Here is a 12,933-nt window from a genome sequence, read left to right as displayed (position 1 = left end):
TGTTTGTTTGTTTGTTTTTCATAACAAGAGTAACAGCCAGTCACATAGTAAATGTTGGACCAACAACAAATGACTTAAATTGATTCTCTCTGTAATGAAAGTACTGTTAGGTGGTAGTTTTGATGAAGCAAGTCCTTGATTGTCTGTTTTGTTCTCTTTCTATAGCTTTTTTACAGGAAGTGGTATGGGGTTTGAAGCCTTTATTACATGCTCTGGAGTATTGGTGGTTGCAGTTTGCACAAAGAGGGAATATGCAACAGTGATGCTGCCTGACCATTGTTTTTTTGACTCTCTCTGGGTAAGATTTGATACTGACAAACACTGTGTTTAGGATAGTACTGTTAGCTCAGAAGTCCAAGTTCTATTTTTTGGTTATTTTACAAATATATATCTCAATAATTCATTGCATAAGAACAGATTTAATTTCAAATAATGCAAGTAATTTTCATGTAGATGAGTTGTTGATGGAGCTAACTTATGCTTGTGTTACTAGGCATTTTTTATTATTAAGCTGGTTACAGCATTAGAGGTTTTTTAATATTAAATTATAACAAGCATAGGTGGCTGTGGTGCTATTTGAATACATAAACTGTCCTGCTGTGTTTCTCCCTTACCCTTTTCTACTCCTATACTTAAAGTCTGATGTACATTATTGTGGAGGAGCTGTATCTCTTTTCCCTTCAAAAAACTCACTCTTCCCTTACATGTAAACATGTTTGCTACTTTTAAATGGAAGCAGCCAATAGGTGGGTCTTATCTTCTAGTTCATGCTTTGGATTTATTTTCTTAAGTGGTTTCCTCCCCAGCCTAGTAGAGATGAAGTTAAATAGTTCCATATAGTCATTTCAATGTTTTTAATAATGACTTAATTATTTTATATTGCTTAACCAGCACAACATAACTATTGTTCATGTGCCTGGAAAGAGGCCCTTTGGTCAGAGCCTTGTGTATATCTACGTCAATGGACAGCAGAAGGTCTCTGCCCCACTTCGATTCCCTGCTATGAATGAAGTAAGTTCCCTTCTGAGTCATACCCCTGATGGGATGAGCTCTCATAGATTAATGAAAATATAGGTGCCATTTTTAATTTGGAAATTGTGTAAGAGTTTAATAGCTTAGCCTATTGCTAATAAGTTTCTGTTCAACTTTGGACACTGTCCAGACTATCGTTTTGGAGTGTAACTAATGTAAGTAACGCTTGTTTAGTCATCTCAGTTTAAAAACAAAACAAAAAACCCCACTAGATGACCTTGATTAAATTGTGAGGTTTTCTTCAAAATAATTACCTGAGCATATTGACATTATGGTTAAGTTATAAAAAATCAGAGCTCTGCCAGTAGGATTGATGTAACAGCGCTCAATGAGGAATATTCCCTGTTGTTTTCAGTGGTAACTTTTTTTACTTGCATTTTTTAATGTTTCCTTAACTATATACCAGTCTTATACCTGTTTTGCTAACTGGATAAGCAGTTTATGTGCAGTTAATCCAGCTATTTTGAATGTGCACACATTTAGCCAAAAAATACCCTAACCATCAGAATGAGTGTATGTCATGTTTGGTTTCCTTTGTAAGCATTGTTCATTCTTTTTGTGGAACAAGTTTATTTTAAACTGGGCTACAACACTGAACATTCTTCCCTCTTTTGTAAGTTCTAATTTGATATTTGGTAGGTATGTTGAGCAAACAGTTAAATTGGTTGCCGTCATAGTAAAATCAGTACAAAACTTAAAAATGGGAGTAAATGTAGTTTTCCTTGGAAGATAAAACTCTGGATTTTGGCCTATCTGTAGAATAAGCGCTGTAAACATCAAGGTAACTAAAAGTGAGGCAATTAAGCTTACCATGAGAGCATCTATTTTAGTGGAATAACTGATAGGAGAAATGTACAGTAACAGATATACTGGGCTAGTATTTTGGAATATAATCCAGAAAAGGAGTGTTTACAAGGATATCTGGAGCACCGTCCTTCTTGTCTGTGCTCCTGCCAGAGGTCACACAACAGTTGGAGTAATCAAATTACTCTTACTTGGAGAAAGGGCATTCTCTGCTGTTGTGAAAAATGGATGCTCTTTTTCTTTTTTTTGTCTAGCGTTTTTCAGGGCTTGCCAGAACTTGTTGCTCTTGGTTTAATTTATTTCATTCAGAATTGCTAGATATAGTCTTCAGATTTAGTGTGTAGATTTACAGTATGTGTTTCATTTTCTTTCTTCCATGTGTGACTCTCCAGTCTTTTACTTCTTGCTGCATTGGTTCAGCTGGTCAAAGAACAACAACTCCTCCTCCATCTCAGATACCAGATCCACCTTTTTCTTCCCCAGTTATGCCCCATCGGACATCACTTGGGGGCATTCTCTCTACAGGAGGTTGGGGTGGGGTGCTTGGAAAACCAGAGCTCGTCACCAAGATGATCTCAGCAGGGACTCAGGACAGTGAATGGGGGTGTCCAACATCTTTGGAGGGCCAACTTGGATCTGTTATCATCTTTCATGAAGCACTGCAACCTTCTCAGGTGAAAGCATTGTATTTAGCAGGTAAGTGGTGATTGTAGTGGCTTAGTGGAATAAAAGGAATGAGTTACGAACAAGACCCCATTGAGCTTTGCTCTATACAGACACATAACGAAGAACTTACAGTCTAGAAACCTTATAAAACAAATTTAAAATTTAATGATAAGTATTGTATGAAGTTTGATTTAAAAATATTATGTTTGCATAAGCTCATCTCTTTATCATATGTACAGACCTGCCAAAATCAGAATGTTAGGTAGTATTTTCACTTGTAAGTTCTTAATTTTTGCTGCTGTTTACCTACATGTAAATTTACAGTTGAGACTCCTTTAAAATATTGCCCTTGCTATGATAGGCTACTTTAAAGTGATTTATGCTTGAGGATTTTTCCATAAGAATCAATTATTAAGTGGTCATTTAAAAAAAAAAATACTCTGAGAATTATGTCATACAGTTATGTCATACAGGTATTAAGTTCCATAATGACTTGAGGTTGTTAGAGATTAGCATTAAAACATTTGTATCGTATCAAGGAAATATTTTGTATTGCTAAACGAAACGATCTTGAGGGTTACTCATTTTTGGGCATCTGGGCTTGATGACAGAGATTAGTGACAAATATGAGATAGGTAATTGTAAAAACAAACATTAGAACTGTTTGAATGTATAAACCCCCTTCTTTTCCATTGTATAGTTTAGCTTTTCATGAAGAATGTAATTCTTTTTAAGCAGACCCTATGAAAGAAATTATTTAAGTCACAGAGACTCCTTCAAAGCATGTCTCAAATAGATATGGTTCAGACTGTCGTATTTATTGTTACAGCAGATTGTAGCAGTATAAAATTTGTAAAGAGCAACATTAATATCCAGTGGACTCTTGAATATGTGTATTATAAATATATAATTGTGTATATATAATTTATTATAGGTCCAAACTGTTTAACTCCATGGAAGTCTCAAGAGGCTGAAGTAGCAGATCTCCCCAGTAAGGTGCTGCTTCATTATACACCAAAGGTATGAAACAGTACATAACTTCTCTTTGATTTCACAGTGTGGATTACTTTTGGAATATGTTCTAGATGGTCTTTGTTTTGCTATTACTGTTTCATAGAACAGATGAGTGTGTCATCTTTACACTGTGGTTATTATGGCAAGATAAGGAACTGTGAGAACTTTCTTAAACTGTAATCTTCTGCAGGCATAGTAGGTTTTGTCCATGTTTGGCAAAAGGACAGAATTATCTTGTACAGCAGTGAATGTCAAGTCTCAGATGACATATGTGATGTTCTAAGGATTTCACAGTGTTTAAATACTTTAATATCAGCACATTGTCACTAACTTCCTGAAACACGTTAACCATCACTCTGAAATGTGATGTGTTCAAGGATCTGTAACTTGTTTCCTAAAAGATACCGTAGCTGCTTTGTTTGTTTAACAGGCCTGCAGAAGCCCAATTTGTCTTGATCTGTCTGCAAACCTTTTACATGGAAGACTAACTGGAAACAAAGTAGTGAACTGGGACATCAAGGTAAATGCATTCTGAAGAAGCAGAACCTGATGTAAACAAACCAGTGGTTGTGTGCATTCACCTAACTTCTGGAATGCTGGAAATTATTAGCATAATGCAAATTATATTTATCAGATACAGCATGTTTTTATAATGAGAATTAATGAGATAATGCTGTAGCTGGAGTAGTATTGCATTTACATTGCATTTATTGAGAAGTTACGAGGGCCACTGTTTTTACTGTCATAGTGTATGAAGATGTTTTGTGATAGCTGAGTAGTCTTCATAATCATGTTGAATGCATGTAGTGTATTGAAAGCATTTTGTCAGCTCTAGGGAATTTTGTGATTTTTGTAATCTTAAACTCTGAATGAGATTAAGATTAGTGGGGTTAAGTTAACACTTGTGACTTGTCAGTAGAATACTACATTTTTTTATCTTGAGGAATAATTTACAAACAAATATGAGCTGGTTTTTTTTGACATTGAACAATCAATTGTACTAGAAAACTAAGTAATAAGGAAATATTCTTAGAACAACGCTATGCATATGCACTGTGCATGTCTCCACAATCACTTATGGACACTAATGTTAAGAAAATTCAGACACTTGATAGTTAATTTTGCTATGATATGAGTAGTTTGAAAATACTGCAATTTATCCTCTTTACCCAGTAGTGGGAGAAAGGAGGGATGAGAAGTGTTTATATCTCTAGCTTTATGGAAAAGCATATTGTGAGAACAAGTCTTAGCAGAATCATTAATTAACAAACATGATGGGGTTTTGCACCATCTTGAGGAGGACTAGAGAGGAAAAACCAAAAGAGCTGATCAGGAGCTCATGAGGAGATAGGTACAACCTAGAAGGAGCTACAGCTACTGCTGTCCTGTGGTTCAGGCAGATTTCTGTTTACCAACTTTGATTTCTTTTTCCAAAATTCACAGGTCTGTGGTGCCTTTCGTTTTGCACAACAAACACAGAAATCTTCATCCATGAGATAAATTTTGCAGATTTAAAAAAATCATCTTAATTTCACTTTTCAATTTGTTTAACCTCACCTTAATAACTATGGACTGGAGAAAGGGCATAATAAAGACACATGGAGTAGAGTTACGACAACAATGAGGAGGAAAGGGGTGATTTTTTCCACTTGTCCCCAACATTTCTGACTGGGAAGGGAGAGTGATATCCCTCCCATGTTACTAAACTGGCACAGAGGATGTTGGGGGTTTTTTGGCTGTTAAAATTTTACTCTGCAGTAGTTTTCATTGGACTAAGCTGGGACTAAATGAGTGGGCATCTCTGACTAGCTTGCTGAGACCTGCATTTTGAATTGACTGGAAGTGGTGGTGAATCACTTCTAGAAATCTTATGATTTGAATGTGTTACACCTTACCACAAGAAGCATTGTTCGAATCACAGAATCAATTAGGTTGGAAAAAACATCTGAGATCAACTCCAACCTATGACCAAACACCACCACGTCAACTAGACCATGGCACAAAGTGCCACATCCACTTTTTGCTTAAACACCTCCAGGCACAGTCTCGTGCTAACCCTGCTTGTGAGGAGGAGGGGGAAAAAGGGGTCTTAGGAGACTTGAATTTTAAGGAAAGGCTTAGAATTGACGTATGTGCAAAGTTATTTTAAAAAAACAAAATTAAATTTTATTATTTTTTAACTGCTTGAAGTTGGAATCTTGCAGGAATATGATTAAAGCAGATGTGTATAATCTTACAGGCTTTTCTTACTGCTTACTGCAAGTAACTTAGAAATCAGAAAATATATTTTTTCTGTTTTTCAAATATATTTAGCAGAAGATTCTTTCTGACATTTGTATCCTTCAGTTTCCCCTGTTTTTATGGGGAGAGGAGGAAGGAAATGTAAAAATACACTTTCAAAACAAGAACTGACAGGAAGGCTCATGTGTAATTGTGATGGCTAAAACCTGGGCAACTCTGTTGTTAGCCTGTGAGACATTCGGATTGATTTGTGACTGTGTAAAGTTTCCTGTATTTGGAGTAAATTTTTGCTGTGTAGTTTAGGAGATTTCATTTATGGTGATGTTTTTTCTCCCTTTTATCTTGATTTAGGATATGATCAACTGTATTGGTGGAATAAATGTGCTGTTTCCGTTGCTGGAGCAGATCGGCTTTCTTGGTGGACAGATGCCTGAGAAATCTGAGGGGGACACTTTATCTCCAGAACTAGTAACTCCAGTAGAGGGAGACTGGGTGGTGTTCTCATCCACAAAGGCATCAGGTAGGAAAGTGCAGTTGAACTGAAATAATTTTTAAGCTTGATTTTATAAGTCTTTTTGTGAATGACAGAAGGCTGTTTATTAAGTGCTGGATTTTCCAGAGTATCTATATGAAGCTAAAAAGGCTCTTTCTGTTCCTGGATATCTGACATGGAGACTGAATACCAGGAATTCAGCACTATGTAAAAATAATATAATATATTTCAAGTATAGCTATATTTAATAGCATTCTTTTTCTTTTCATGATTTACTATTACATTGCTGTAAAAGTATGCAGTTTTTTAATTTCTGTTCTGATTATTTTGAGAAATTATGTGTGATGTAAAACCTACTAATATTGATAGGAGAAGCTTTCCTACAACTTAAGTGCTGGGTCACACAGCAACATCAGAACAGTACTATTTAGCCTTTAACCAAATTTATTTTCTTAGTAAAATGTTCAGGCTCCTATCTCTTCCATTTGACACGGTCAAATTTTAGTATTAAAATGAAAAGAAATTGAAAGGAAGCCTTAAGAATAGATTTTTTTTTTAACTTTGCTAATATTGAAACTTAACTTTGACCTTAACAGAAACCAGGGTGATATCAGACCTTGCAAGGGAAAATAGCTTTTTGTTGTTGTTGTTGCTGTTTCAAATATGATATGGTGAAGTAAAAAAAATAGATTTTTTTCTCTCTAATTTTTTTTGCATACAATGGCTAGAAAGTGTCAGTTTGCAACTACAGAGGGAAAATAACTTCAGCCATGTGTAAAAGATTGTAACGAAGTTTGTAACCTGCAGCCATGGGTGAAGCAGCTGAAATGAGTACTGGGATCAGTTTGTTCTGGAGAGGCATGGAATGACTGTGATTCTGCACGGGAAAAATCTAAAGACAGTCCACAGCTAAGGAACAAGCAGAAAAGGAGTTGAGAAGTTCAGGAAATAGTGAGGAATATAAACACTTGATTTTACTGTTTCCCCTCTACTTTTATGCAGTGATCCAATGATAAACCATAAGACTTCTGCTACCGTTGTTCTGTTTTGCAGAAGCACGTCTGGAGAAGAACATAGTTGCAACTTTCATCTTGATGATAAAACACTTTATTCAGAGACATCATGTTAATCAAGAAAATCTCATTCACTCCCATGGAGTTGCCACCCTAGGTGCCTTGTTACAGAAGGTGAGAACTTGAAACATCCTTTAGTAATGAATGTCATGGATGAGGTCCTGGTTACTTTGAAACATAGTCAGGATGCAAGGGTCTTCAGAGGTTCCTTAGCAAATGCTCTTCTTTCTTGTGTTTCTGAAACAAAAAAGGTGTGAGAAGTTGGTCTTGATCTGCAAAGTGAAATCCAGTGTTTTGTCTTTTTAGCATCTTCTGTTTTTTTTTAATATAGATACTGCATTTTATGGTTATTCAAACTAGAATAATTTTGTTTCTTGTATTGTTTTAATGGAAACAGATGTTGCTGTAGAAGATAAACTTTATTTTTTTAAACAAAAATCTTATTAGGACATCCAATATTTTGAGTGCTAATGCCTGTTGTTATTTTGCAAGGTGCCAAGCATCTTAATGGATGTGAATGTACTGATGGCTGTACAGTTGTTGATAGAACAAGTCTCAGTAGAAAAGAACATGCAGCTTTTGCAACAGATGTATCAGCACTTACTTTTTGACTTCAGTATATGGAACAGTGGTGACTTCCCCTTCAGAATTGGTGAGCTCTTGGACTTGGGCAACTGTGCGAAGGCACAGTATTCTTCACTTGACACAAATCTTTATCTAGGTTCTAAAAGAAAACTTTATATTGTAGGACATATACAATATCTTTCTACAATCATCAAAGACAGTAGAAGACTCTTCAGAAAGAAGTATGGTGTGCAGTTTCTTCTAGACACACTCAGGATTTATTATGGGTATGTGGTTTACTACTTCTGACTCCTCCTCATTTATTGTATGTGGCTGTTATTTTTTCCCCATCACCCTAGTAAGAATTAATAAATAAAACTGCAAGTTGGCTTTTAGTAGTTGATTAATTTACAAAATTGCATTAAATTTTTTCCCCATTTGACTTCCCACTTTTCCTTGACTTGAATTTTTGTGTTAAGATTATATAAAATTTATGTCAGTGACACTAAAAACGCTTGTAAGAGAACTTGTTTTCAACAATGCAAATTAATTCATAGATTGTTGCCATTATAAAAAGGGAGGGTGTTTCTCATTTTAAGTTCTTTTATATACTTGTAGAATTTGAAGCAGGACTTCTTTAGGAATTTTATATTTTAGCTTTCAGTATTGATGATATAATTCTGCTCATGAATATAGTTATGTCCTTGAGGAAGATTGGCTAGAGACTCTGCTTTTTCCTTTAGAGGGGGAGAAGGGGGGAACCTGAAATCCTGACCTATGTACAAATCAGTACAAGTCTACATTTCAGGGCTTTTATGGACTTGCTAAGTCTGATCTGCTTATTCAGTTGCTTGACTTCAGTAAAATTTGAAAACTCGTGCATGATGCCGGGGTAGGTGAAAAATTACAAAACTAGCTCATTAAAATTGCTGTTAATGAGTCATGAAGAACTTCCTGAGATTGCCTTCCTGGTCTGTTGGTGCACAGGAGTGGTTGTAAAGACAGTGATTTGGCTCCCGATGACCTGAGAACAATACGGACATCCCTGTACGGACTGATCAAATATTTCCTGAGCAAAGGTGGAACACATGAAGAAATACAGAGCATTGTGGGATACATAGCTGCCACCAGTGATGAGGAGCAGGTATCCAACATGGCATAAATTAAGAGTTTAAACTGTACACATTTTGGTTTTACTTCTTGGTATTTAGAAATCTTGTCCTGTGTATTTAAAAGAATGGGGAACAAAGAAGAAAAAGACCACAAGCGAAGTGTTAATTGACGTATGGTTCTGCTTAGATATAGCTGAGGTAGGATATGCCATTAGAAAAGTTATCTAGTTTACAAAACCAAATGAATTGAACTTTACGTGATCAGTTGTAATGTAGTTTCTATTTTGTAGACATCAACAGCTCTTGAACTTGCTTTATAGCTCTACTTACTGTTTGATAAGGTGTTCTATATAGAGATAAAATGTATCAAAAATTGTACAAATGCAGTAATATTGAGCAACAAAATTTCTGTTTTATTAACCAACAAAAGGTAAAACTTAAAAGCCAAGAAAATTTTCCTAAGACAGAGCATGAAGTCTGAATGAACTGTGGATTAATTTAGTTGTCTTCATTTTGTAGCTCTGTGGAATTTTGGATGTTCTCTTCAGCCTACTTCATTCCAGTCCAACTCCAGACCAGCTTTTTTTATTGCTTTTTGAACCAGGGAATGCTGATATTCTTTATGCTCTGTTATTGCATCAAAGATACTCTGACAGGCTTAGAGAGCTTGTGTTCAAGGTAATGAATTGAATGTTACGTTCTTAAATTAATCAGTTGAACATAAATTTGTATTTTTCAATGGTCTGACTGCAGAAATGGATGTAATTACAAAGGTACTAATCATCCAAGTTAAGTTTTTTCTTATCTCTTATGTTAGCTAGATGGTATTGTCACAAAGGAATTAGTGTTCTCTTGAAGTAAAGTATTGAGATCTATTAAAAAATAAAGAGAGTCCATGTTACTTGAGTTAGCCTACAAAATAAACTTGAAAAACTGTGGACCAGTGTATTGTATCACACACAGCTTTAAGAGGTCTGGATGTTTCTTTGTGTTTGTTTTGCATTTGTGTCTATTTTTTCTCACAGATTGTGGAAGAGATGCTGAAATGTACCAAAGTTTATGAACGTAGTAAGCACCGTATGAGACTCAGAGAAGTGGGATACTCTGGACTGGGGTTGCTTCTGAATGAATCACCAGTTCCTGTTTCCCTTATTAAAAACCTTCTTAACCAAGTTCTTTATGCAGGTAATTGGCAAGTGTTATGTCTAACATCAGTATGCTCTTGGTACTTAGAGGCAAATATACCTGTTTTTTGTTCAGGAAAACCAGAGCTGTTCTACTCAAAGTTCCCGTTAGTCCCAGCTAATGTTTTCTTGTTTTCTTGAAGTTTGTTCCTTTTACTGTCTGTGGATCTAGACATGACTTGAAAGGCAGTTTTTAATATTTAACTGTTACTTTCTCTTGTGTGATATTGCTTATGTTATTTTTTTCTTTCTCTCCTACAGATCCTACTGTGAATTATAAAGATCTTATAGCTGTAGTGCATCTGGCTCATAGATCAGATATAAACGTGAGAGTGGTTATCTGTAGAAAGGTTAGTTGTCTTCTTTAGGACTGGAATATTTTCCTTTAAGCCCATAAACTGCACAGTGTGATAGCTAAATTATTTCTTTAAAACACAGTGGTGGTATTTGTTGCTACTGTTTTCTGTAGCAATGATTCATGTTAAAAACTAAGCCCATCTGTCACTTTCTGTTGAATTTTTTACATTCAAGTCCTTTTAAAGACCAAAACAAAAAGCGATGCCTCTATCATGATTTGCAAATAGCTTGTATTTGCTACAGGTTTGAGGTAGTAGGCTCCTTGAATTACTGAGTTTTCTCAAAGGGTGCTTAACACCATGATCAAAGTTTGGTTTATATTCTTAATATGTTATTTTGATGGAGCATACTACAGATCAAAAAAGTAGTTGTAGATGCAGGGAAGAGATGGAGAAGAAGCAGTGACTTTTTCCTGAATTGAGCTCTCTCTGGCTTGTATCACTGGAATTAGTAGTATTGAATATAGCTGTGAGGCACTGTATTGTCTACTAAGGTTTTGCAAAGTGAAAAAAGTGAAACTATAATGTACACTATCAGATATTAATACTGTGGTTTTCTTAATTGTGTCTATTTAATAATCAAGCATATATACTATTTCAGTTTTATCTTTTTGTAGACTAGTGGCTGAATAGGATTATTTATTGTGATAACTGCCTTTTGCAAGAATTGTTGCAGGACAAATATGAGGACTTAGCAATATGCTTTGATAACTTCTTTTCTCCCTTATTCCTGAGAATTTTTTTCTTTTTTTTTTCCAAAAAATGAGAAAAAAATTATTTTGTGGCTTGTTTGATTATTATTAACCAATTGTTACAAGGTTTTAAAAAAAGCCAAAAAGTTGTAAGATTATAAAATATGTAATTGAAAAGCTAGATGAATGCAGTTACAAGCTAAAATTAATGTGTAGGTATGTGATATCTTCTATCCTTAGATTTTGCACCTTTTGCACACCCAAGTGGATGCAGCACAACAGATTTCTCAGCAGCTGGGCTGGCAGGACACTTTGGTTAGACTATTCCAGAAAGAAAACTCAGAGGTCCGAACTGGCTTTAAAGAGAACAGGACTGATTTCTTCAGGGAAGAGGAAAAAAAGCCTCCTGCTGAAGAGCTTCAGAAACATCAGCCTTATAAGACAGAGGGAGAAAAAGCCAGCAGTTTTGTTAATGGTCTGTTTGATCAGTGGAGTTTAGAAGACAACAAATCTCTGGATGTCCCTGCTCATTTCTCTGTTATGCCACTGGAAGATGCATCCACAGCAGAGATGTCTTTTAGTTCGGAGGACCGAGAAGAATTGTGGCACAGCAATCCTTCACATTTGAGTTTAGATCTCTCCAGTGTTGACTCTTATGAACTGGCTGATGTTGGGAACCAGATGACAGATAGCCAGCCCAGCACACCATCACCTACAGAGAGCACAAAACCGTTCTCTGGGCAGCCTGACAAAGAGTTGGGTGTTATGAATGATATGGGCTTCCCAGCTGATCTTTCTTTATTTGAAAACCAAGGAGTAAGTAATTCCTCCCTATGTGGCTAATTTCTCCAACTGTTGGCAATTTCTCTTTATTTTTTTAATCTCTCTAATGAATAATTATTATCCTTTTTTTTTTTTGGACTCTCATCTTCCAACAGAAAAGCGAACAATATGACTTTTTTATAGTGAGTAGGGATACTTCCTTTTGTGATGTGTCTTTTTTGATTGTCTGGTTGGGATAACTTTGATGTTAAACAAAAAATAAAACCAACACCCTCTGCCCCAAACACAAGAAACTACAAACAAAAAACTGCCAACTGCCTCCCTGCCTTTTATATTTAAACATCCTTTATCTTCCAGAGGAGGCATGGGGCAGACTTGCTGTGAAAAAATCAAGGGTTGCTAAAGGCAGTATGTATTACAACATACAAGCAAGCCACAGTCTTTTATATTTGTGTTTTCACAAATTTAGCAATTAGACTTTAGACTACAGAGTTTTAAAAAACGTTTAAACGTGCAAGCACAGGGACTGTGATGAGCAAGAAACGTTTTGAAGGTTTTCTACACTACAAGGGCTTTAAATATTTCTCTTCTTTTGCAGGGGAGTGATAATGAGCTGATACAGTTACTTACAGACATCTTACTGTGTATAATGTGGAAAGGTGTTGAAAAATCTGATGATGATGCTTGGATCGAGAGAGGACAGGTGTTCTCTGCACTGACCAAACTGGGGATGTCTAATGAGTTGCTGCGACCTTCTGATGAAATAAAACTCAGGTGAGTGTACTGTCCATCCCTTTTAAGGATAAACAGATGAAGGGACATGAGTGAAGCTGGGAAGGGGTGGGTGTTTCCTAATGAGATGTACTTTTCTCTGTTCTCTCTTCACATACTGTCAGAAGTATATTCCACTACCTGTTTA

The 12,933-nt window shown here is 35.8% G+C and overlaps 1 protein-coding gene across 5 annotated transcripts in view; it reads left to right on the top strand.

Annotated features, from left to right (window-relative positions):
• NBEAL1 (neurobeachin like 1) overlaps positions 1-12,933 on the top strand; it is an 85,264-nt gene that overhangs the window by 39,532 nt on the left and 32,799 nt on the right. For all 5 annotated transcript variants that reach the window (XR_004358124.1, XM_032693784.1, XM_032693785.1 and 2 more), the window contains 15 exons: positions 166-298; positions 892-1,011; positions 2,229-2,532; positions 3,437-3,522; positions 3,947-4,036; positions 6,109-6,277; positions 7,304-7,437; positions 7,816-7,975; positions 8,072-8,174; positions 8,875-9,031; positions 9,519-9,677; positions 10,025-10,184; positions 10,445-10,533; positions 11,472-12,047; positions 12,613-12,788. Coding sequence is in view for 4 of the 5 variants with exons in the window: in XM_032693784.1 (XP_032549675.1) it covers positions 166-298; positions 892-1,011; positions 2,229-2,532; positions 3,437-3,522; positions 3,947-4,036; positions 6,109-6,277; positions 7,304-7,437; positions 7,816-7,975; positions 8,072-8,174; positions 8,875-9,031; positions 9,519-9,677; positions 10,025-10,184; positions 10,445-10,533; positions 11,472-12,047; positions 12,613-12,788 (2,616 nt within the window). In the remaining variant the exon portion in view is untranslated. The remainder of the gene's footprint in view (positions 1-165; positions 299-891; positions 1,012-2,228; positions 2,533-3,436; positions 3,523-3,946; positions 4,037-6,108; positions 6,278-7,303; positions 7,438-7,815; positions 7,976-8,071; positions 8,175-8,874; positions 9,032-9,518; positions 9,678-10,024; positions 10,185-10,444; positions 10,534-11,471; positions 12,048-12,612; positions 12,789-12,933) is intronic.

Source organism: Chiroxiphia lanceolata, chromosome 7 (genome assembly GCF_009829145.1).
Source record: "Chiroxiphia lanceolata isolate bChiLan1 chromosome 7, bChiLan1.pri, whole genome shotgun sequence".
NCBI classification, from domain to species: Eukaryota; Metazoa; Chordata; class Aves; order Passeriformes; family Pipridae; genus Chiroxiphia; species Chiroxiphia lanceolata.
This window is presented reverse-complemented; position numbering and strand designations above follow the sequence as displayed.